Source organism: Maylandia zebra, linkage group LG19 (genome assembly GCF_041146795.1).
Source record: "Maylandia zebra isolate NMK-2024a linkage group LG19, Mzebra_GT3a, whole genome shotgun sequence".
NCBI classification, from domain to species: domain Eukaryota; kingdom Metazoa; phylum Chordata; class Actinopteri; order Cichliformes; family Cichlidae; genus Maylandia; species Maylandia zebra.
Genome location: NC_135185.1, coordinates 1,342,589 through 1,365,718, shown reverse-complemented (window position 1 = coordinate 1,365,718; position 23,130 = coordinate 1,342,589). Strand labels below are relative to the sequence as shown.

General features: G+C 44.1%; 1 protein-coding gene across 3 annotated transcripts in view; it reads right to left on the bottom strand.

Moving 5' to 3' along the window:
- Positions 1 to 705: 705 nt before the first annotated feature.
- The window catches only part of arid4a (AT-rich interactive domain 4A), a 37,776-nt gene continuing 15,351 nt past the window's right edge, over positions 706 to 23,130 (bottom strand). For all 3 annotated transcript variants that reach the window (XM_004564156.3, XM_004564158.5, XM_004564157.6), the window contains exons 10-25: positions 22,611 to 22,681; positions 20,967 to 21,145; positions 20,797 to 20,869; positions 18,900 to 18,994; positions 18,597 to 18,694; positions 16,347 to 16,584; positions 15,991 to 16,217; positions 13,159 to 13,320; positions 12,223 to 12,304; positions 11,710 to 11,908; positions 9,801 to 9,863; positions 8,218 to 9,726; positions 6,518 to 6,622; positions 4,523 to 4,675; positions 4,120 to 4,266; positions 706 to 2,887 (exon numbers count right to left, since the gene is read on the bottom strand). In XM_004564156.3, the coding sequence (XP_004564213.2) occupies positions 2,784 to 2,887; positions 4,120 to 4,266; positions 4,523 to 4,675; positions 6,518 to 6,622; positions 8,218 to 9,726; positions 9,801 to 9,863; positions 11,710 to 11,908; positions 12,223 to 12,304; positions 13,159 to 13,320; positions 15,991 to 16,217; positions 16,347 to 16,584; positions 18,597 to 18,694; positions 18,900 to 18,994; positions 20,797 to 20,869; positions 20,967 to 21,145; positions 22,611 to 22,681 (3,505 nt within the window). In that variant the 3' untranslated portion in view covers positions 706 to 2,783. The remainder of the gene's footprint in view (positions 2,888 to 4,119; positions 4,267 to 4,522; positions 4,676 to 6,517; positions 6,623 to 8,217; positions 9,727 to 9,800; positions 9,864 to 11,709; positions 11,909 to 12,222; positions 12,305 to 13,158; positions 13,321 to 15,990; positions 16,218 to 16,346; positions 16,585 to 18,596; positions 18,695 to 18,899; positions 18,995 to 20,796; positions 20,870 to 20,966; positions 21,146 to 22,610; positions 22,682 to 23,130) is intronic.

The following is a 23,130-nucleotide window of genomic DNA, read 5'->3' as shown; positions in this document are numbered from 1 at the left end:
GTGCAACAGTTGTTAATTTAACACCAAAGCAGCTGAAACAGATTAACACCTCTCCTACTTAACTGACCAGGTCAACATACCATAAGTTTAACTAACCTGATGAACACTTTTTACTTTAATTTATTATTATATGAAAATTGATGGCAAAAAATAAATAAATAAAGCTAAATACCGTTCAACAAATCATGCCCAGCATCTTACATGTCATCATTACAAGGCTTTGCATGGACGACTGAATGATTTGGAATGAATACTTTGGGTGATATCAGATTCAGAATCACATTTATTGGCCAAGTATATCTCACCTCATGTTGTGCATTTTCATCATTTTCCATATCAGCCTACCTCTCGGACCGGTCTCCCCAATGTTTGTGTAAAGTATGTTTGGTTTGAGGGTTCCTTTGTGAGTGTGCATGCGCCAACCAGCATGCTGCCTACTGTAACCCATAATTTCCTTCGGGATTAATAAAGTGGCTACATTCACCTTTAGTGTTAAACAAGCAGAAGTCCAGTCTTCTCCCAGGTTCCCTCGAGAACGCTCTTCACAGCCACCTCACACAGGACACAATGTAGACATGTGTTACACGTTTTAAACAGCGATTTTGGAATCAACTTGTTTTTATGCTCCCATTTCTTCTGCTCAAGAGATTATTTTAGTATGGAGATAATTTCGGTTGGGGACTGAAATGACTGGGCCAGAGCAGAAACCTTTAAAAACTTTATTAGAAACAGAGAGCACTCATTGTGCACACAGTTCCAGCATGGCTTCTGTTCTTGGGAGGAAATGTGTTTTCGCCCCTCCCCCCCATCATTTACAGTCACTGCTCTCTTTAAAAGCCACTGGAAAACAGTTAAAAAACAAAAGAAAAAAAAGCTTCATAATATAACAGTACAAACAGTCTTCTCTTAAAAATATTAGAAATTATTCTTTACAGGCATGTAAAATGTAGTTCTGAAATACAGGGTGCGACTTTATTTTTCTTTACTCAGAGCTTTTTATGTACACGTGCACACGCTCACACACACGCTCACACACACGCGCGCACACACACACACACACACACACACACACACACACACACGAAAGAGTCAAGGACTTGAAATCAGCCTGTCTGAGCTGAATGCAGACAGCAACTCAGAGAAGGAAGAGACCAGAGATGAAGTGCAACAGAACCCTCCAGAACAATGCCACCATCGAGCTTAGAGACCCAACACATGGAAGAACAAAAATTATAACCTAAAATTAATAATTTAATGAAGTAGTGAGGAGTAATCAGGGCTCAACCCCCCCCCAAAAAACCAAAATCATGTTCACCAGCATCATGTTTAGAATTTGCCCGGATACTTCACCATCAGATCATAAACATATTTTAAGACAACTGAAGTCAAAATTCTGAATCCATAAAATTGTCTGTAGGAAAACTTTGTGACAATAGTTTCAAAGGTAAGTACTTACATTTAAATCCCATTTAAACTTGTGTGCAAAAACATGACCAATAAGTCTTGATGCCAGCAGAATGATGGAGTCACCCTTTGGTGCAAACGTGTGACTAAGTAACTTGAGTGAATGTTTAAATTGGACAATTTTATTAAAGAATTCTGAGATCAGCTGGTTGAAGCTCAGATTTCAGAAGTCAACGTCACAACTACCCATAACGCCCACGTTCACTGCGCAAAGAAAGAAAATGTTCACTGAAATTAACTCCAACTTTTTACTGGTTGATGGAAAATGATTCGGCTGAATTTCAGACTTTTTTTTTAAAGACTAAAGATGGATCACATTTAATGTTATTATTCAAATCAAAGCTACAATACTGAATCACAAATATGGCAGCAAAACAAAAGATCCAAATGTTAAAACAAAAAAAACTGATCTTTTAACATAAAAGGGAATTTATAACTTACAAGAATCTCAGCTGTGAGAAATCAAACCCAAAACTTTACATCATAATTTCACTTTAAATAAAAAGAACTGAACAATGTTTGTGAGTGGCATTTTCACTCACTGTGAACAAGTTTAAACAAAAATTTAATATTTTGAAAGAAACAAAGTGAAAATGTTTGAGATCTGCTGGCAAATATTTGGACTCCCTTCATCTATTTTCTTGGCAGTAATGATCTTCCATACAAATTCCAAACTGACCTGCTAAACTTCAAACTCAAAAATAACTGAAGGAGCTGAAGAGTTGAAGTATTTTACACACAAAAAAGCTTCTTTAACAAATATCTTTTTTTTCTTCTGCTGTAAAAATCAAACATTTTTCTGTGCTTAACCAAAATAAAAGCTCTAATTCCATTTAAAAGAGACCAAAAACACTCAGGGCAGAAAGTGAGGACAGTTTGTTTTCTAGAGAACATATGCAGTAGAGATGTGTGCATCAACAGCTTCACGAATCTGTTCCACCTTAAATAATTCCTACAAGCCCGTGACCTCTGACCCCTGCAACCAGACCAAACAGGGGAGGGGGGGAAAAGCACAAGAGCAAAGTGGAGGGAGGGAAATAAAATAAAAACAAACCAAAGAAGGAGCTCTGTGGTGGCTAACAGAAAGTTCCTCATGTTTCCTTAGACGGGAATCGAGGCGTCCGTAGGTGTGGGGACGGCGCCCGTGGGCCATAACTGATGGAGCGATGAGATTCCAACAGTACGAGTCGACACTCACAGGAACAAAGTGGATGGAGTTTTGTAAAGTTTTTGTCTTATCGTGCCCTCAGAGCAGACACTGGGTGGAATCTGTGGTGAGAGGGAACAAGCTGGATGAGTAGGCCTGGGTGGGCGTGTCATCACCTGCACTCCACAACCACAGTGTTCTGAGTGGGCGAGGCCGATGACGGACTCATACCAGTGTCTGAGGAACCTGATGAGGTGGATGCCATTGTGTTGGACACTGAGACAGAAGGACAGAGACGGACAGAAAGACACCTTTTAGTAATATAACCCTGATAAGCACATCACAGCAAATGGATTCATCGATGAGAAGCAAAATTATTCAAGGATGGAAACTGAAATGCTTTTCTAAGAAACAACAGATTTGGGCTAAAAACAAAGTTCATCTTTGAACAGCTGTACGGGAAAATACTGGAGTGTCCAACACTAACCCTCAGCCTCCTAGTAAATCCAACACGTTACTGATTTCAAAATAAGATGTCGCCTTGTTCTCAAGTTTATTGCATTCACCAGAGTTTCTGAAAACTTGACTTTAACTCAATTGAAAAGCTTCACCACAGGGATACGAACTCATCCGAGATCTTTAGTAGATGCACGTTTAGTATAAATGTGACAAAGGTGACTTTGTTTTTGAGTTACAGCATTTACAAGATCTGTACAACACGTGGCTGAGGTCAAACTCAGACTCGAACCATCCACCATTTTCAGCAGCTGAACCTACGGTTTCAATTTCTAACTACTACATCGCTTGGTTCTCAAGATATCTACTTCACAAACATGTGTGTCTGGCCTCCAGTGGGATGACAATACCCCACGAACACGGAGTAAAAATCTATCCAATCTCTTCCACTTATCCGTTTCAGGGTCGCTGGAGCCCATCCCAGCTAGCATAGGGCGGGAGGCAGGGTACATCCAGGTTGCCAGTCTGTCGCAAGCACGGGGAGAACATGCAAACTCAGCATGGGCAGGAAAACAAGATTACATTAGCCATATCGCTCCACTGAGTCACATTCAGTGATGACTCTATCAAGCGCACCCTGCTGTGCCCACCACTGAATTTCTGACTTCCGTAAAGGAGTCACTGGAAATGGAATGGTTCTCCTGGACTGGTCTAACAGACCTTTTCCACTTGGGTCGGCTCTATTTGGTGGAAGTACCTGGTACCAGGTTCTCTTTCTGGACCTACTCAGCTGGGATTCCAAGTGATCTGAGGTGATTCAAAAATGATGTCATGCCACCGATTGGCTAGTCGGTGGCATCACTCGATAAGTCACGAGAGCATCTCCTTCACAAAAACCAAAACTGCCATTTTTAAAGATCTGGCAATGAGAGAAATGGCTACAGATAAGAAGCAACACTGAGACCAAGTCAAGCAAAGTCGGTACTGGTGTAAAAGAGCTCTACGAAGAAAGCAAGCAGATGATGTCAGCGTTTGCCTGCAGGCCCTCCTACCTTCTCTTTCCTTCTTTTTTAGTCTTTTCCTGCGTCTGTCAATAGACGCAACCTCAGACTTCAGGGTCATGTAGTACTTTCTGATCTCTTGCAGCTTTTCCTGGAGGAACGAGATCCTTTCTGTGCTTGACATGCTGTCCAGCTCATCTGAGGAAAAGTGAAAGTGGACACAGATCAGATTAAATCTCAATTTTAAAAAGAAAAAGAGGTCCAACAATTTACAATTGTTTAAAATCTCTCAGAGCATCCTTCAGCATCAACATGAGGTTAAAGTTCAGGTGGAAGCACTTTGTTGTGTTTATGTTGTGCCGTGAAACACAAGTTTGCCCACAGTGGCCTATAGCTGTGTCATTTGACATGTTTGAATTGTCAGTTCAGTGTCAAACACTGTGTGTGTTCGTACCAAGTTGGAAGGTCCACTTGTAGGTGCGTTGAGGGGTGGAGAAGCTCTGTTTGTCTTGTTTGTGAGAAGACGGAGATGAAAAGCTGGGACGAGACTTCTGAGACTTTGACAGAGACGAGAGCCGAGACTGGTCCTCGCTGTCACTACTGTGACCTGGAAACAGTTTACAACACTTTGTAATGCAGTGGTTCTAATAATCTGCTGTGCATCTTCTCATAGGAGTCGTCTCTGCATTCACAGTGCTCTGTTAATTGGCTGGGTCACGTTAACTCAGCAATGAAATGGCTCCAAAACAACGGCGTGCTCAGAGGGCAGGTATACCGCCGACTCACCTTTATTGCAGCGTTCGTGTTGCATGTAATTACGTCGCACTCAGACATGTTGCTATGACAGCGACCACGCACATCAGGAGGTACTAAATTGTAATGGAAAACCAGTCGATCTGAGCGGGCACTCATGGATCGAGGCCCACGTTTGAGTGGTTCACCGTGGATCTGATTGATTATGTATGGAGCTCCGAAAATTAGACTAGTGGAAGAGAAAGTCTGTTTTTTGTAACTTAAGGTAAAAGGTCAAATTTCATACACTATATTAAATATACAGCAAGTAAAATCTTTTTTATTTTCATGATGATTTAGAAGCTCATGAAAATCAGAAATCACAAAGTATTAAAACATTTCTTTGGTTAATCAAAAAGGATTAACCGTACGTAGTACTTGGTTGGACCTCATAAATATGACGTGGAAACGTTCTGTGGTTTTAGTCAGCTGATGGCACTGCTGAGGTGTTCCTGCAGCACGGGTAGCACCAACACTACAACGGCCAACAGGCTCACTGCAGATCAACTTTGACAGTTGTACTTTTACAATAATAAATATGTGCATCTTACATTTTTGTGTCCAGCTCAAGTCAATTTAAGAAAAATAAAACTGGAAATTAGCAGTTTCACACCGAGTGTGAAGCACAGCTGGAGCCTAAAATGAGCCAAAATTCATTTCTACCTTTTCATAATGTTCCTCCTCTGTAATATTTCATTTATGCTATTTGTTATGCCCTTCATTAGTTTAATGTCTATTTTAACTTCATGACCTGTAAATGATTAGTGTTACATACTTGTTCACAAAATCTGACCTCTGACCTTAATATGAACATCAGTTCGATTTGATTTCAGTTCAGTCACAGATCTGAACTTGTCTGAGACTGTTGGTAGATGCACTGATGTATCATTTTGAAGGTGACATTTTTCTGAAGTTCTTGCGTTCACAGAGGCAGCGTGGGTGTCCACTGTGCCCCATCAGCCTTTCTTATAGTCTCCAAGCTTCACTTCATTGACAGACTGATTATCAACCAAAAGTCCAGAAAAGCTCATTAAAGTTATAAATTGATCGGCATGCAAGTGAGTGAAATAAGTATTTGATTACCAACAAAAACATGTCTGCAGACTGCCTGTGGTACTCCATGACCTTAATGTGCTTCTTTAGTTGTATTGGGATACTGATGCTGGAACTGAAACCATCCATGACCCATCTTCAGTGCTGTGGCTGAGGGAAAGAGGTTCTTGTATACGATCCACAGTTGTCCTGTTCCCTTAGCCAAAGCACACGTCCATGCCCAGTTTGCCCAGTGAAGAAGTGGATTCTGTGGACAGTCTTATACATATTACTAGCTCAGTATCAAATTGACTGATTGTGATCTGTGTGCCCATGTTCTGCAATTTGACTAGGTTGTAGTGGATTCAAATACTTATTTCACTCAACGACATGCTACTCAGGTTATAAATTATGTGACATGTTTTCTATTCTCTCTCTGCATTGAAATAAAACACACTGTTCACTTCTTTGGAAGTGAGCAAACTTACAAATTAAGCAGAGGATGAAACGATCATAATGCAACTTGAAGAGTTCAGAATAACAGCAAGATTGGACCCAAACGTCATCTGGTTCAACCTGCAGAACAAGTCTTCATCTGATATTTACAGTACAAGCTGCCACTGACCTGCTCCGTTCTTCTCCACCCTCCCAGGCGTTTGTGGTCGTTTCTGGTTCCGTTTCTGTTTCTTGGCTGACGGGCTGGAGTTACAGTCAGTCAGCCTCTTCTGACCTGAAGGGTCAAAGGTCATATCTTACTTGTGATACAATCCAACTCAGGGCTCGATCTGTGAGTGATGATAATTTGTGCACCAATTCCTCTGACATCGTCTTATTAATCGTTAGCTTACTATGCAAACATGACAAGTGAAATCTCCCGCAGCTTAAACATGTGAGCGGTTGATCGCGCAGAGAATCGCTGAGCTTATGTGAGTGCATGTGTAAAAGCAGCAGGATATATATTTTAGTTCTGCTGAGCCAAATAAGACAGGTCAGGGTGAAGAAGTGACAGCCAAAGAAAAGCTTACCACAAAACGGAGAAGTTATGACAAATCAGACTATAAGGCAAAAAGAAAGTGCAGCTTTATGGTTTCATGGACAAAAGAATTTCTGTGGCTGCAATATGACGAGCTAAATAACCAGGGCTGCACATAAGTGGTCCGCAGGTGCGCATTCGCTGTCAAAATAAAAAACGCGCACAAGATATGAAGTTGCAACGCGTGCTTGCATACATAAGATTTTCTGGAGGAGGACAGACATTTGTTTAGAACTCTTAAAGATGTCGAAGAAGCTCCTTTAAGCAATTACTTTGGTTTTCCTCCACCTCCAAAGAAATGTCAGAAGGAGTCCCAACCACAAAAGAAGCGCGTATTCTCGGAAAAGTGGTTGCAGGAGGTGAGCTGGCTTCAAACAAATGATGAACGCACAGAGATGTGGTGCGGAATGTGCCGTGAAAATCCCACTCTAGGACAAAAACACTGCCTTTATATGGACGCAAACGCGCGCTGCAACTTCTTATCTGGTGCGCGTCTTTTATTTTGACAGCGAATGCGCACATGCGGACCACTTATGTGCACCCGTGTAAATAACATAATGTTCTGCCGGCTGTGTTGTTGGTTTTCTCTCGATTTCTGAGTCGACAAGCGCCTTTGTTACTGGGACCAGTCATTTTAAGAAAGGCCCCCATTAGAACCCATGAGAAATGCAAGAAATGCATTATTGCTCAGTCTGCAATATCTTTCCCAGAACAAACACCAATTGCAAATAACATACTAAAAATAAACCTGAAAAATCTGTTTAGAACAGCTACTATGTTGCAAAGAGTGAACTACCACTGGCACAATGTAGCAGTCTTTGCAAACTTCAAAAAGCAAAGGGCCTAGATCTTGGTTCCACTTGTCTCTTACCGTGACTTCAGTGGAAATGTCAGATTCAGGATCTGACACAGACGGATTCATGTCCTACACAGTTCTTACAAGTTCATAGAAATTTCTGTTCAATTAGAACCAAGTGTTTGAGTTGATGATTGTCATTTTTATACAATGTTGTAATTTGTGTTTCAACAATTTTTTGATTAATGTTTTGTTTCCTTTACAATATTATACTTTAATGTATAATATTGTAAAGGAAACAAAACAGGAAACAAAACATCAATCAAAAAATTGCTCTCTTTCTTTTCTTTTTTATTTATTCGGGCTACTTATATTTATTTTGGGCTACCAAAAACTGAAGAGTCCCTGCCTGAAGGGCTACCAGGGACTTTGAAATTTTGCGAGCCCTGCAACTGATAAGGTCACATTTCTGTCTGTTGTACCATTGTGCTCTTACCTCTGTCTTTATTTTCCTGCAACGAGAGAGAGGTGGAGGACGAGGAAGCACTGCCGTCGAAACCAGGGCTCGAGTCTCTCTCCTGCTCGCCCTTCACCACACCCCCCTCCTCAGTGTCACACTTGCGTAGTTGGTGCGCCTCGATGGGAGTGACTTCTGGCAGAAAGGGCCTGGCCTGAGGCTGAGGGAAATGAGGCGTATGAGGGGAGGGGAGGGAGGAATGGATGAGGTGGGGGAGTGGAGGGGGGGCTTGTTGCGACTCATTGACTATAGGGAAGTGATGCTCCAAGGAGGGGATGGGCTTCTCCTTCTCATCTGTATCATCCAGGTCCACCTCATGGCAGACCAGTGATTCTGGATCCATCTGTGGTTCCAGCTCCTCTGTATACGCCGGCTCCTGGGTTTCCAGAACAAGCGAAGCTGTCCCAGAAGGCATGACCGGTACCTTTGTGGCTGCACCTGTAAGATGCTCCTTTGACACCTCTTTCTGTGGCTCTTCTGCTGGGTGGGGCTGTTCCTCTGCCATCACCACTGCCTCACTGCTCTTCTCTGAGTGGAGTGGTAAGGGGGAAGCTCCTGCAACCATTTTGGTGGTCTCCTCCTGCCTTCTGTCAGGACGGGGTTTCTTTTCTGCTGTCTTTTGGTCTCCTGCCTTACGCTTGAGTGCCACGCTGCTTCTTTCCTCCGTCTCCTCCTCTGCCTCCTCCTCCATCTCCTCTGCTTCCTCCTCTTCAGTGGCAGAGTCAGTGTCCGAGTCAGCAGGAGACGCCTCAGGCAGGAGGTGTGGGGTGGGGAGACAGTGGAGCACTACCATGGGCTCGTCTTGCCTCTTAAAGACGCTATGAGGAGAAGGTGATAACGCTGGTGCCTGAGAGCGGCTGGCAGTGGATGCAGGGCTGGGGTTGGAGAGGGGGACTCTAGGGGGTGTTTCAGAGCCTGCCTCCCTGATGTTGCTCCTACGACCTTTCACTCTTGGCGAGGATGCAGGAGTAGTACAGTTGTCCTCATCGGTGGAGGAAGGCAGAGAGGAGGGCACCTGCTGCTCCCTTTCAGGAGGAAGAGGAGGTGGGGTCCTACTCAGACACATCTCTGGAAGTAATTCTTGCCTTAGAGACGTTTTGTTTTCGTCTTGGACAGACGCCGTCTTTGTGACTGGTGACATTTGGTTGTCTTTGTCCAGATCAGCTGGCAGCACTGCAGCTTCCTTTGCAGGATTCTCCCCCTGCTCTGCCTCCTTCCTCTCTGATTGGTGTAATTCTTCATGAGTGTTCTCCTCAGGCATACTGGGACACAAGGCTAAGGCAGCATCTGGCAGCTGAACTGCTGCTGCACAAGTTGCTGTATTGCTGTGAGGAGATGCCATGACATTAGCTAACCCACTTGCTTGCTGCTCCTCTTCTGCTTCCTCTGCCTTGGAAGGTGAGACTTCAGCTCTGCCTTGCCATGGCGATATTTTTTTGTCAGAAGGGTCTTCTGATTCACTTTCATCTGAGGAGTTCCCAGAATCCTCTGCAGGATGGACATTGGTTGGTTAGTTAGTAATTACTGAATGGCTCAATTACTACAAACAGAGCTGTTCTCACCGTTGGATGCTCTGTCCGAGTCGTACATGCCGGAAGTCCTTCTGGTTCTTCTCCGGGGAGTGTCTGCAGAGAGAACGACACATTACTCACAGAGACACACCTCACTGTGATGGTCAATTCAAACTGGACAAATACAGCTTTTCCTGACAGGCATCTTGTGACGTGAACATACACTATTGCCAAATGTATTCACTCATCCACTGTACCACTATAGGCCTGTCTGTAAAGGCTCTCAGTCATTTTCTTTCAAAGCTCCTTAGACCACTATAACCCTACAAACCTGATGAGGCCTTCAGATTACTCAGAGACACTCCATGAATAGGTTTCTCCATATCACCAGGTGCAGTGGTGTATCTGATGCCACTGCATGATGAACTGGGCCTTCAGTTCCAGTCAAAGGAATTCTTGATACTTCGGCATACCAAGTCATTTTAGATCGGTTCATGCTCCCAGCTTTGTAAGAGCAGTTTGGGGATGGACAAAGCATGCTCATGAGGACATGCACGAGCAGGTTTGGTGTGGAAGAGCGTCACTGGCTGCAGAGTCCTGACCTCAACCTGCCAGAAGACCACTGGGATGAATTAAAGCGGAGACAGCGTGGCGAGCCTTCTTGTCCAACATCATTGCTCTACCTCAAATGTACACGACTGGTCAAAAGTTTTAGAACATGTCGTTGAAGTCAGATGAATATCTTCAAATGCTACAAAGGTAAGTGGTGAACTGCCACAGTTTAAGAAAAAAGGAAGTTTAAGTAACCCAAAACTGAAAAATAGTGTAATTTTCATAATTATACAAAAAGAACACAACATGGGTTAACAGTTTAAAGCTGTTCTGCAGCAAAGGAGGCTGATCAGCCTTGGAAGCTGGTGCTACTAATTCCTACAGGTGTTCCAACCTTTCTGGATTACTTACAGCCCCGTCTGTCTGCATAAAGCAGTGTTGGACACACTGTGGTACCCTCGTCAGCATCAGCTGAACAGTACTGTGCTGCAGAAAGCAGTGTGTTGGTACAAACAGGGTGAGAAAAAGGCAATTAACAATGGAAGAGAGACGGACCATCATAACTCTTATAAATGTAGGTCTGTCCTACAGAGAGACTGCAAAGAAAGTCAAGGTGTCAGTGAGTCCAGTTTCCTTCTGCACTATGAAACAAACTGTGACAGGAAGAGTCTGACAGACCCAGAGACACGACTGAATCAGGTCATGTGATGGCGGCTCACAGGACAACAGCTTCAAGCAGCTTAACAGTGCTCGTAGTAAGAAAGTCTGTTTCAGCTGTGAAGAGAAGACTTCAAGCTGCAGGTTTGACAGGATGAGTTGCAGCGAGAAAGCCAGGCAAGACAAAGAGGCTTGTCTGTGCCATGCAACACCGACACTGGACTGCTGAAGACTGGAAGAAGGTATTATGGACCGATGGATCAAATGTGAAATCTTCAGTTCATCACACAGGATCTTTGTCGTCGAGTAGGTGAAAGGATGGTTCCACAGTGTGTGTCATCACCTGTCAAACATGGAGGAGGAAGTGTGATGGTCTGGGGCTGTTTGCTGGATCCAGGGTCGGCGACTTGTAGAGTGGGAGGCACCATGAACCAAAACAGCTACCACAGCATTCATGCAGCACCATGCAATGAGACTTTTCTTTTTCTAAGACTTTTGCCTGGTAATGTCCTTCTGGGAGGACGGTCAAAAACTCCCATAAACACATTCCTAAATACTGTAGAAAGCATTCCCAGAAGACTTGAAGCTGTTATAGCCGAGCATGGGCCAACATCACATTAGACCCTATGGGCCAAGAATTGGATGTCACTCAAGTTCATATGCTGGTGAAACCAGATGAGGGAACATTTTTGGCAATAAAGTGCACTACTGAGTGGATTTCTTTGGTATCGGCATGCTCTGTACAGCTTACTGTCTCCGTTGGCCATACTGGAAGTGTCAGTCCTGCTGCTTCTGCAATTGGATAGCCCTTCGCTACTTGAAGTTTTGCTACGCCCAGTGGAGCTGTTGGGTGTGGTCCTGATCTGAGGACGACCACGTTTCCCTACAGTTGGCCTGACAGCCACCATCAGTGCTGGCTTCTCTTCGTCCTTATCGAGCTCGTCTTTGGTCTGTTGAGTGGAAAGAAAACAGTGAGATGACAATAAAAAGGATGTTTGACCTTAGGATGTCCGTTCATCTCAGAGTGAAGCTCAGCAGGTTTTGGTCAGACAGCCAAGGTAATTCGACATCACAGGACACCTGTCCACCAAACAACCTCTCAGCTTTAACACTAAGCAGTCACACAGAAACATTCCCAGTTACTCAACTTTTATTCATCACATGAACCAATGGTTACTTTTCACCTGTATTTAATGAAGAAAGCTTTTGATCACATTGAAACTCCATAATTATCCATCCTTCAATTTGTGACGTGGCATCTCACCTTCACCTTCTTCTTCTGCTTCCTCTTTGTTGCTTTTTCTGTAGGCCATATAATTCGGTCAGCCTTCACCCACTCATCATACCTGTGCATCAGATACACAAACACCACCAGGTCACACCATCACCTAACATCCCTAAGCACCTGTGACACCAACTTTAGTTTTTATTTTTTTCAGAGTTTAACTGTGGAGCATCTCTGCAAACATAAAATATTTTAAAAGTCTAAACAACAAAAAAATAAGAAGCAATTTCATGGCCACCACAAGATCATTCAGCAACTCCATGTAAACCACCCAAAAAAACTATGTCAGCACGTGGCATTTGGTTGCTTGGGAAAAGGAGGAGAACGGAGCGACTGCAGCTGTGAGAGCAGCATCAGTGTGATGGGAGAGACTAGTGACATGGACACTGTGGTCAGTGTGCTTTCCTACTCTTCTTTCTATCACGTGTTAAAACAATGAGGTGACTGCTGAATGTCACAGGTACTGGCCAAAGAGGCAGAAAAGGCTCAACTGCAATGTCAACACTGTCTCCACGGAGACAACAGGAGGAGCGATACACCACCTGTTCCAGGTAAATATTCGTTAAAGTTGTACAAAAAAAACATCTGAAGCATTTCCTGGAATCTTAGGTAAATACTTTTACACGATTTTGTTTTTTGCAGCATTTTTACACAACTTTTTGAAATTTGCATTTCAAGTTATGAAAATGATTCATTAAACATGTTTGTGGTTTTCACTGTGAACAAAAAGCTTTTCCTACTCTGATTTTTGTTTGTGAGGGTGTGCTTAAAAAACAAAGAAACAAAACCATACGTGGCAAAGAGCTTTTAAAGGTGAAACAAAGTCAAAAACCACTGTCCTGCACTGGTAGTATTCATATGCAGTACATATGTAGTATTCACTGTACACAGGCAGCGTGTGTCTGACAGACTGACCTGACATTCCAGCCGTAATAGTGAACCAGGTAGAACTGTTCACCATTGTCAATGTCAGTCTTCTTGATGTGGGCCTCATAAATCTTCTGAGTCTTTCCTCTTCCGTACTTCACCCTGACCTTCGTTCCAGTTACAGTGTCTCCGTCTTCTTCAGTCTCACTCCTGACACACACACACACACACACACACACACACACACACACACACACACACACACACACACACACACACTCTCTATCAGCAGCCAACATCAGTACATGCCTGTATTGTATGATTAAGACTACTTTTAGCCCTTTTCCACCAGCACCTACTTGGCTTAGCTTGACTCAGTTTTTAGGGTTTTCCATTAGGTGGTGTTGCCTGATACTGGGTATTGTTTTAGTGTCTGTTAGGTCGGGGTTCCAAGTGAGGTGAGTCAATCCAAAAATGCTTTCCAACAGACTACATGTCACTGATTGGCCAGTCAATAGCATCACTTGATGAGTCGACGGCATCAGAAAAATCAAAACATTTTTGAAACCCAGAAACGAGGGAAAAAATAAATAACGCTGTGATCCCAGAGTCTGACAAAAACATACAAATGATGTCCGGGGCCGTGGTGCTGTAATGAGCCCACGCACACTGAGCTGACAGAGTCAGGTCGGCAGTGCAAAAGAGGCTTTTGTTACTGTGTAACATTATAATAAAAGAAAACTTAGTGTATGAGCTTGTACAGTGGTTGCAAAAGTATTCGGCCCCCTTGAACTTCTCCATATTTTGTCACATTACAGCCACAAACATGAATCAATGTTATTGGACGTCCACGTGAAAGACCAACACAAAGTGGTGCACACGTGAGAAGTGGAACGAAAATCATACATGATTCCAAACATTTTTTACAAATAAATAACTGCAAAGTGGTGTGTGTGTGTGTGTGTGTGTGTGTGTGTGTGTGTGTGTGTGTGTGTGTGTGTGTGTGTGTGTGTGTAATTATTCAGCCCCCTGAGTCAATACTTTGTAGAACCACCTTTTGCTGCAGTTCCAGCTGCCAGTCTTTCAGGGTCTGTCTCTACCAGCTTTGCACATCTACAGACTGAATCTTTGCCCATTCTTCTTTGAAACAGCTCCAGCTCAGTCAGATTAGATGGGCAGCGTTTGTGAACAGCAGTTTTCAGATCTTGCCACAGATTCTCGACTGGATTTAGATCTGGACTTTGACTGGGCCGTTCTAACACATGGATATGTTTTGTTTTAAACCGTCCCATTGTTGCCCTGGCTTTATGTTTAGGGTCGTTGATGCTGGAAGCTGAACCTCCGCCCCAGTCTCAAGTCTTTTGCAGACTCCAAGAGGTTTTCTTCCAAGACTGCCCTGTATTTGGTTCCATCCATTTTCCCATCAACTCTGACCAGCTTCCCTGTCCCTGCTGAAGAGAAGCCCCCCCAGAGCATGATGCTGCCACCACCATATCTGACAGTGGGGATGGTGTGTTCAGAGTGATGAGCAGTGTTAGTTTTCCACACATAGCGTTTTGCATTTTGGTCTCATCTGACCAGAGCAGCTTCTTCCACATGTTTGCTGTGTCCCCCACATGGCTTGTGGCAAACTGCAAACTGGACTTCTTATGGTTTTCTGTTAACAATGGCTTTCTTCTTGCCACTCTTCCATAAAGGCCAACTTTGTGCAGTGCACGACTAATAGCTGTCCTATGGACAGATTCCCCACCTGAGCTGTAGACCTCTGCAGCTCGTCCAGAGTCACCATGGGCCTCTTGGCTGCATTTCTGATCAGCGCTCTCCTTGTTCGGCCTGTGAGTTTAGGTGGACGGCCTTGTCTTGGTAGGTTTACAGTTGTGCCATACTCCTTCCATTTCTGAATGATGGCTTGAACAGTGCTCCGTGGGATGTTCAAGGCTTGGGAAATCTTTTTGTAGCCTAAGCCTGCTTTAAATTTCTCAGTAACTTTATCCCTGACCTGTCTGGTGTCTAAATCCAATCGAGAATCTGTGGCAAGATCTGAAAACTGCTGTTCACAAACGCTGTCCATCTAATCTGACTGAGCTGGAGCTGTTTCAAAGAAGAATGAGCAAAGATTTCAGTCTGTAGATATGCAAAGCTGGTAGAGACAGACCCTGAAAGACTGGCAGCTGGAACTGCAGCAAAAGGTGGTTCTACAAAGTATTGACTCAGGGGGCTGAATAATCACACACACACACACACACACACACACACACACACACACACACACACACACACACACCACTTTGCAGTTATTTATTTGTAAAAAATGTTTGGAATCATGTCAGATTTTCCTTCCACTTCTCACGTGTGCACCACTTTGTGTTGGTCTTTCACGTGGATGTCCAATAACATTGATTCATGTTTGTGGCTGTAATGTGACAAAATGTGGGAAAGTTCAAGGGGCCGAATACTTTTGCAACCACTGTATGCACATATCTTGAATACAGGAATAGAAACAATATAAGAATACTGTGATACCATAACGTACAACAGAAGTTTAGCTTCTGCTAATATAAAGACAGTCTGAACATGATCGCATATTTAAATCCTTTCACATTGATTTTTTTAAACCGAATAAAGAAAATAATATAACTTACTAAGAACAGTAATAATAAGCCATAGATGTAAACTTCCACCTCTGTAGTTTTCGGATTAAGCTTCTTGCTCATTTTGCATGTTTTTAACTTCACATTTCTGCATCAGTACAAACGATATTTTTCTTTACTTCAAGTGTCACTTTGTAATTATGTTTTTACACCGACTTCATTTTCACCTTATCTTATTTACTCACACCCATGTTTTGGTTCCTATTATTCATTATTGTTTTGTGTTTACCTGTCTGCTCTCCTCCTCTCCCCCTCCTCCTCTTCTTCATCGTCCTCATCCTCCTCGTCATCGTCAGAGCCTCTCTCAGAGTCATCATTTCTTCTGTTGCTGCGTCTCCTCACCTCCCTCTGCTGCTCCTCGTGGTTCTCTCCTTCTCCTGGTCCTCCTCTCTTATCCAACTTGGAGGAGGTCTCTCTCTCTGCTTTCACCCGACTCCCCACGCACCTCCTCCTCCCCTGAGAAGAGACGGGGGCAGAAAACATTTCATGTGCTGAAATACTGCTTCGTTGGCTCAGTGTGAGCTTATGCAGCACACACTGGTTTGGGGTGTCAGCATTTCTGTTGGTGTCGAAGAAATCTCTCACTCTTGGGGATGACTGTCTCTCCTTCACGTCTTCCTTCTCACTTTCGCTCTCTGACTCCACCTCCTCCTGTTTGTCAACAACTGTCTCCACCGTCACCGTTGGTGTGGAGGACTCTGTTAACGCTGCTCCCGCTGCCTTTTGACTGGCTGGTGTGGCAGGAGGGCGGGGGTTGTTGTGATGGATGGTTCTGAAAGTAATGGCTGCAGAGCGGCAGTACTCCTCAAACCCATAAAGGTACCTGACGACACAAATAAAGGGTCAGTGGTCTGTGTGGCACGAGTTATTAAACAGCCTTCCTCTGTGATAAGACTTTGCTACGACCACCCACACAATAGAGCGTTAGCTGTCATACTTTTACTAGTGACAGAGCGAAAACCTCGTATCTGTGTGCTTATTGCTGTAAGAAAAACCACATTACCGATACAACGCCGTGTCGTACAGCAGCGAGGAGCTCAGTGTTTATCGCACAGCACAACTTCTGACTGACTTGCATTTGTGCTGATAAGAGAAGAAGACGCCGTCTTTCAGAATGCATGAACCTAGTTGGTTCATTCTCTGTCCAGTTGCCTGTAAAATTATCTTAAATCCAGCAGCAACACAGTAATGTGTCTCACACTGCATAAGGGGTCATCGACCCATTACTGGTTTTCACTAAAAGAAGCACTTTTCCACTTTTGGTCTTGTCCGCCCAAAGAACATCCACTCCAGCAAACCTTCTGGCTTTGTGTTTTGGTCCAGACCAGCAAACTGCTTTTATGGAGGTGATTAATCAAGTGCGTTTAATTAGCAGCACCTGGTTCATACTTACTCTTTTAACCTCTATGGAAGAGGTAACTTGGTTTTTCACAGGACTGCATCTCAACATGTCTGAAGGTTCTCAGACTGATGAGTTGGATGACTAAGGAAAGAGAAGCGTCTGGACTTCTTTAAGGCTACGTCCACACTAATGCGTTTTCAAACAAGACGGCGTTTTGGCTCAAGGAAAACGCAGCGTTTTGAAAACGCTCTCGGAAACGAAGAAGGTGCTTATGTGTCGCAGTGTGGACAGCGAAAACAGACTTTTTGAAAACGATGACGCGTGTTAGTCATATGATGCGCACCTTAGCTCGTGATTAGGTAGAGGACCAATAGGAGGTCCACGACCCTTCTAGGGACACTCTCATAGGGCTTAAAATCTGGGACTCTCAGAACGAGCTCCTTAGAGCAGCACTCGGGCTAATATCACTTCGATAAATCAGCCCATGGATTCCTAATCTTTTCAAGTTGTTTTGAAATGGCCTTATACCCCCTCCCTGATTCATGAGCAGCATCAATCAATCCTCTAGACCAGGGGCGTCGAACTCCAGGCCTTGAGGGCCGGTGTCCTGCAGGTTTTAGATATCACCGTGAGTCCACACACCTGAATCAAATGATTAGTTCATTACCAGGCCTCTGGAGAACTTCAAGACATGTTGAGGAGGTCATTTAGCCATTTAAATCAGCTGTGATGGATCAAGGACACATCTAGAACCTGCAGGATACCGGCCCTCGAGGCCTGGAGTTCGACACCTGTGCTCTAGACACTCTGATGCTTTTACCTCCTTGGCATTATATTAAAACATACCTGAAGGCTGCAGAGCAGCAAACTGCTGGTTTTACACATGGGTCACACTTACAGGGGATCAATTAACACGTTAGCAGCACTGCTACTTACCCTCTTAATTCTTAACACACTGTATATGTTGAACACCTTCTGCATATGATGATGTCATTTGTCACATGCTATTCATGTGGCCATATTCACCTAACTTTATGATCTGCTAAGGACCAGCTAATTGTTTCCATCATGTTCTGATATGATACTGTCAGCAAAGAGGTTATCACCTCAATAAATCAGCCCATGGATTCCTAATCTGATCCATCTTTACATGGTCAGATACAGAGTCAGCACAGCAGTACAATTTACAGAGAGGAAATATTAGAAAAACATCAAGAGGTTAAACACACAACACTGCCTGAAAGGCACACAGCTGCTGCAGGCATGTAAAAACCTTGATGTGAGAAAAAGGATTTTAAAGTCTTAAATAATCAGGCCCCATCTCTCACAGCACCGCATCACCTCGAGCCCTGGGTCAAACCTGAAGTTACCTTGTTAAGCGCCCAGTTCAGTGTAATGCTGATCAGTGCATCACATGCAGACCTCGACCCAGATCCAAACAGAATCAGAACCAAAAAGAGAAAATTGCTTTCTGAGCAACTTATTGGTCTTACTTTTTGTAGGCAGTCTTGACATTGTAGGACGCAGCAGAGTTGAGGACAGGGATGCCCAGATCTATGTAAACCTGCTTCCACACTGTACCAGACTCAATCTGAAACACACGAGGCAGAGTCACGTCACAGCTAGGCACGCACTCCTTCATGTTCATCAGCTGCACACACAGTGGAACCAATCAGGCACTAAGTCAGACAGCCAAGAGGACCATCAGGAGCTCAGTCCACTACTGGAACAGCACTCACATGACCCCACATTCACATCAGTCGTACGATCTGGTAGTACGTGTGTCACCTTCTCACCTTGTGGCAGCCTCCCAGGTGATAGACCAACCTGTAGAGCTTGAAGAGGTTAAGGTCTTTGTAACCCAACACCGGAGGCTTGTTGATGGGAGTCCCTGAAAGAACCAGAGACTGTTAGAGCCAAACATCACAGTTTTAGTATTTACAAGACTTCTTCCTCCTAGCGTTTTTCCCGCTCAGTTGCAGGGTCCGCTTTTCTGCAAAGTCGTCTCCACTTGGGTCGGTCAAGGGCGTCGGTCAGATCGGCTTCGATCTTCTTCACGTCGTCCTTGATTCGGTCCAACCATCTCCGCTTTGGTCTGCCTCTAGGTCGACGTCCTTGGGGGCTGAGCCGCAGTGCTGTTCTCACCACTGAGTTCTCATCGCTCCGTACCACATGTCCGTACCACCGCAGCCTCGCTTCTTGCATCTTATCTGTGATTGGCGCGATTCCCATCCTCTTTCTAACATCGGTGTTCATGACGTGGTCCCATCGTGTTACGCCTAGGCACCATCGCAGCATCTGCATTTCCATCGTGTGAAGGGCTTGTTCGTGCTTTGCGGTGGCTGGCCAGCACTCTGATCCATAGAGGGCGACGGGGCGCACTACACTCTTGTAGATCTTTGACTTGAGGCGATTGGGCATTCTTCGGTCACACAGGACGCCGGTGACTTGGCGCCATTTCATCCACGCTGCGTTGATCCTGGCTCGTACATCTAGTAGGATATCGCCGTCATTGCTGATCATCGATCCGAGGTATTTGAAATGAGGTACTTTCGCCAGATCTTCTCCATCGACGCTGATCGTGCCGTCGGTCTGGGGGCCAGCCTCTAAGTATTCGGTCTTGTTGGTGTTGAGCCTCAGGCCGAAGTCAGCTAGGCGAGTCTTCCACTGCTGCGTTTGGTATTGCAGTTCTATTCGCGATTCATCGGCCAGGAAGACATCGTCGGCGTAGAGAAGTGTCCAGGGATGGGGTGACTTGTTAGTATTTACAAGACTAAAGAGTCTTAAACCAAAACTGACAAAATGTTTAACAATTGAGCCAAAAAAACCCAAAAAATTATTTGAATTATTAGTTTGTTTTTTTAAAAGGAACCTTAAGATCACACCTGAGTAAGTGCAAAAGAAAGCACAAGGTTTGTTTTCAGATAAACAACGTTATTTAACAAAAATGAAGCCAAAATGGTGAAACAGTGCGTTTTAGTCAGTGAACAGGAGTCAGTAGGTCAGTGCCCTCACTGCTGGGTCAACCAAAGGCATTTCAGGGAGGTTTCAGGATGACGTGACAATAATCAGGCCTAGACAGAATAAATGCACCAACTAGTTTTTAAAGCATCATCTTGAGACAGGATGTTTCCAACTTTTAAGACATTTCTGCTTTAAGTGACAGCTTTTTAAATAATGGTTTAATTACTGCCACCTTAAAGGCCTGTGGGATATGGTCCAATAGCAGGAAGACACTGCTCATATTTAACATTAATGGTTGGATTTCTTTGGGCAGTCGTGTAGGAACTGGCTCTAACAGACATGCTGGAAGTTTGGAAGAAGCAACCACTGAAGGCAAGTATATGGACTGGCTCTTACATAGTGCTGAGCACTCAAAGCACTTTATATTCATACAAGTGCTGTCTGTGTACATGTCACACTCCAGTGAATGTATCAGAACGTATCGAGGTTCAGCATCTCGTCCAAGGATATGCAGACTGAGCAGTCAGGGATTGAACCACCAACTTTCCAATTAGCAGATTGCGAAGTTGTCTCCCGTTCAGACAGTTCATCTCTTGAGTTTGGTCCATGTTTTTATGCTTGACAGATTCATAGGTCAGTGTTAAGCAGCTCAACAAAATAAATGGGTACATGAATAGGCCAGCCAATAATAAAACAGTACTTTCAATATTGCTTCTTCCACTGTCTCACCTCTGTCCTCCATGAACTTGTAGAGCTGCTGCAGGAAGTGGTCTCTCTCTTCTGGATCTGGCTCCTCCTCTGGCTGGATGGACAGATGTAGACAGACATGCAGACTCAATAACAGCACATTAAGGTTTTGAATGAAACTACCCTCATCTGTGTGACAGCATCAAACTCACCTCTTCTTTTATACGTTTCCTTTTCTTCTCCTCTTCATCATCATGCTCCTCTTCACTTTCCTTCTCCTCTTCATTATCCTCATCTTCACTGGAGGACGAGTCCAGGATCTGGCTCATATCCATTTTCCACAAATCTGGAATCTCCTTGCTGCTCAGGAACATCTGGGCTCCTTCTACACCTGCAGAGAGGGAACAGGGGAAGACAAAGAAGAGGATGAGGAAAGGACAAGAGGAAGAGTACAAACAGCAAAAAAAAGCAACAGAAGAAGATGACAAAAGGAAATTAATGTGGAAGAAATGTGGTTAAAGAGGTAGACGGGTGGGAAAAAGGGAGACAGAAAGAAGAGAGGAGGTGGAGGAAATATATTACAAACTGTCAGAATGAATAATATTAATTATTATTAATTACAAAATTAAAAATGCTTGCAGCTGTCATTGCCACCTGTCAGCCTCCCAGTCCAAACACCTATGGTATCAATTTAAAAAATACTGTTGTCTCTTTCTCAAGAAGAGAATTCACAAACTTGTCAGAAACTTGACCTCTGACCTTGAGGTCAAGGTCACCAAGGCTCAACCTTAGCTGTGTCCAAATTCATGGGCTGCATCCTCCTGAGGCCGCATTTGTAGACCGATTACGTCACGCGACGCGCCGAAGGCTGTCCAAATTCGTAGACTCCTCCGAATGCAGCCGACAAATGCGTCCTCCTTTTCCCCGAATTTGAAGGATGGGTCGGGTCTGTCCTTCGTGGCCCACCATATCCCAGAATGCATAGCGCGGCCCAGCCAAACTCCAGTTTCCGGCAATGGCGGCCGCTACTAAGTTTTTAAATTACTCTTACTAATCTTTCTGGGTCACAAAATAAACTTTTAACATATTTTCAGGTGAGAAAGTAGCTGTGTAAACATCAAATATCTGCTCGGTTTATCAAGATATCGCATATTTGCAAAAGTGCTCCGATGTTTTCGGAGACGTCTGCTACCCACCAGCTCGACAGCTAGCCGGGAGCTCGAGGGTTACTGGAGCCGCCGAGAACGGCACAACTCCCGGCACATCATTTTCAGATCACCGCGGACTTTCCCTACTCAGGTTAAACGTAATATATACGTTTAGACAACCTACAAATGTTATTGTTGGGCTTTTTTCAGTGTTTTATTTGTACGTGAGTAAATCAGTTTGGCTGAGATTAAAGTTATTAGATTAGATAAAATAAAACTTTATTAATCCCCCGGGTGGTTTTCACACAGCTGAATAAACATCAAACAGAAAACTGATTAAACAGAAGTGTGAGACGGTCGAGAGTTTACACCAGTGTCCTGTTATATTTTAGATAGCACGGAGCAGACGGCCGAGTTTATTAAACTCCACCGAGACAGTGGAAGGTGAGACCGTCCCATTTCACAGCCGTTTACTTCCGGCCTACCCGACCTCCTGAGGACCCGGCCCACGTAGACTGCGAAGGCCGGGTCCTCGGGAGGATGCAGCCCATGAATTTGGACACAACTCTTGTCTGTTATCTATTTGAAGCTCCTATGTCACCTCGTTTGGACAACAGTACCCCACTGGCCTTTTACAGCTGAGGGGTGAAAAGCAGACGGAGATAAGGATGCAGATGAATCTGGTAGCTTCAAGCTGTAACTACTCACCTCTTCTGTGGGAGAACTCAGAGATGCTGATGGCACTAACGAGGTGGACGTGTCTCCTGGCCACAGTGTAACTTAAAGAATCAAAAAGAAGGGACAAGAAGAGACGAGTTGAGACAAAGTTCATGGTGAAAGAGTTTGAGTTCATGATTTCAAACACATTTTTAAAGATGTATTTGTGTGTATAAATTTACATGTGAATGGAGCTCAGGGCAGATTCATATTGGTTGCTAAGTATATAAAATAGGTCTAGACATGTCACATGCCTACTGATGTTACATCAGCAGAAATGTGAATGAAATTTTGTTATTCGGACCGAGTAGGCAATCTGAATAACAACATTTTCCCCTTCCTTGACTTTCCCTGCTCATTCGGACTGAGAAGGCAGGGCACCACTGAGGTGCTCTGGTTGGCACGCTTTCTTCACGAGGCCATCTGTGTGCTGTTTGCATGTTCTTCCTGTGTCTGCGTGGGTTCTCTCCACATACTCCAACTTTCTCTGACAGTCCAGACACATGCAGTT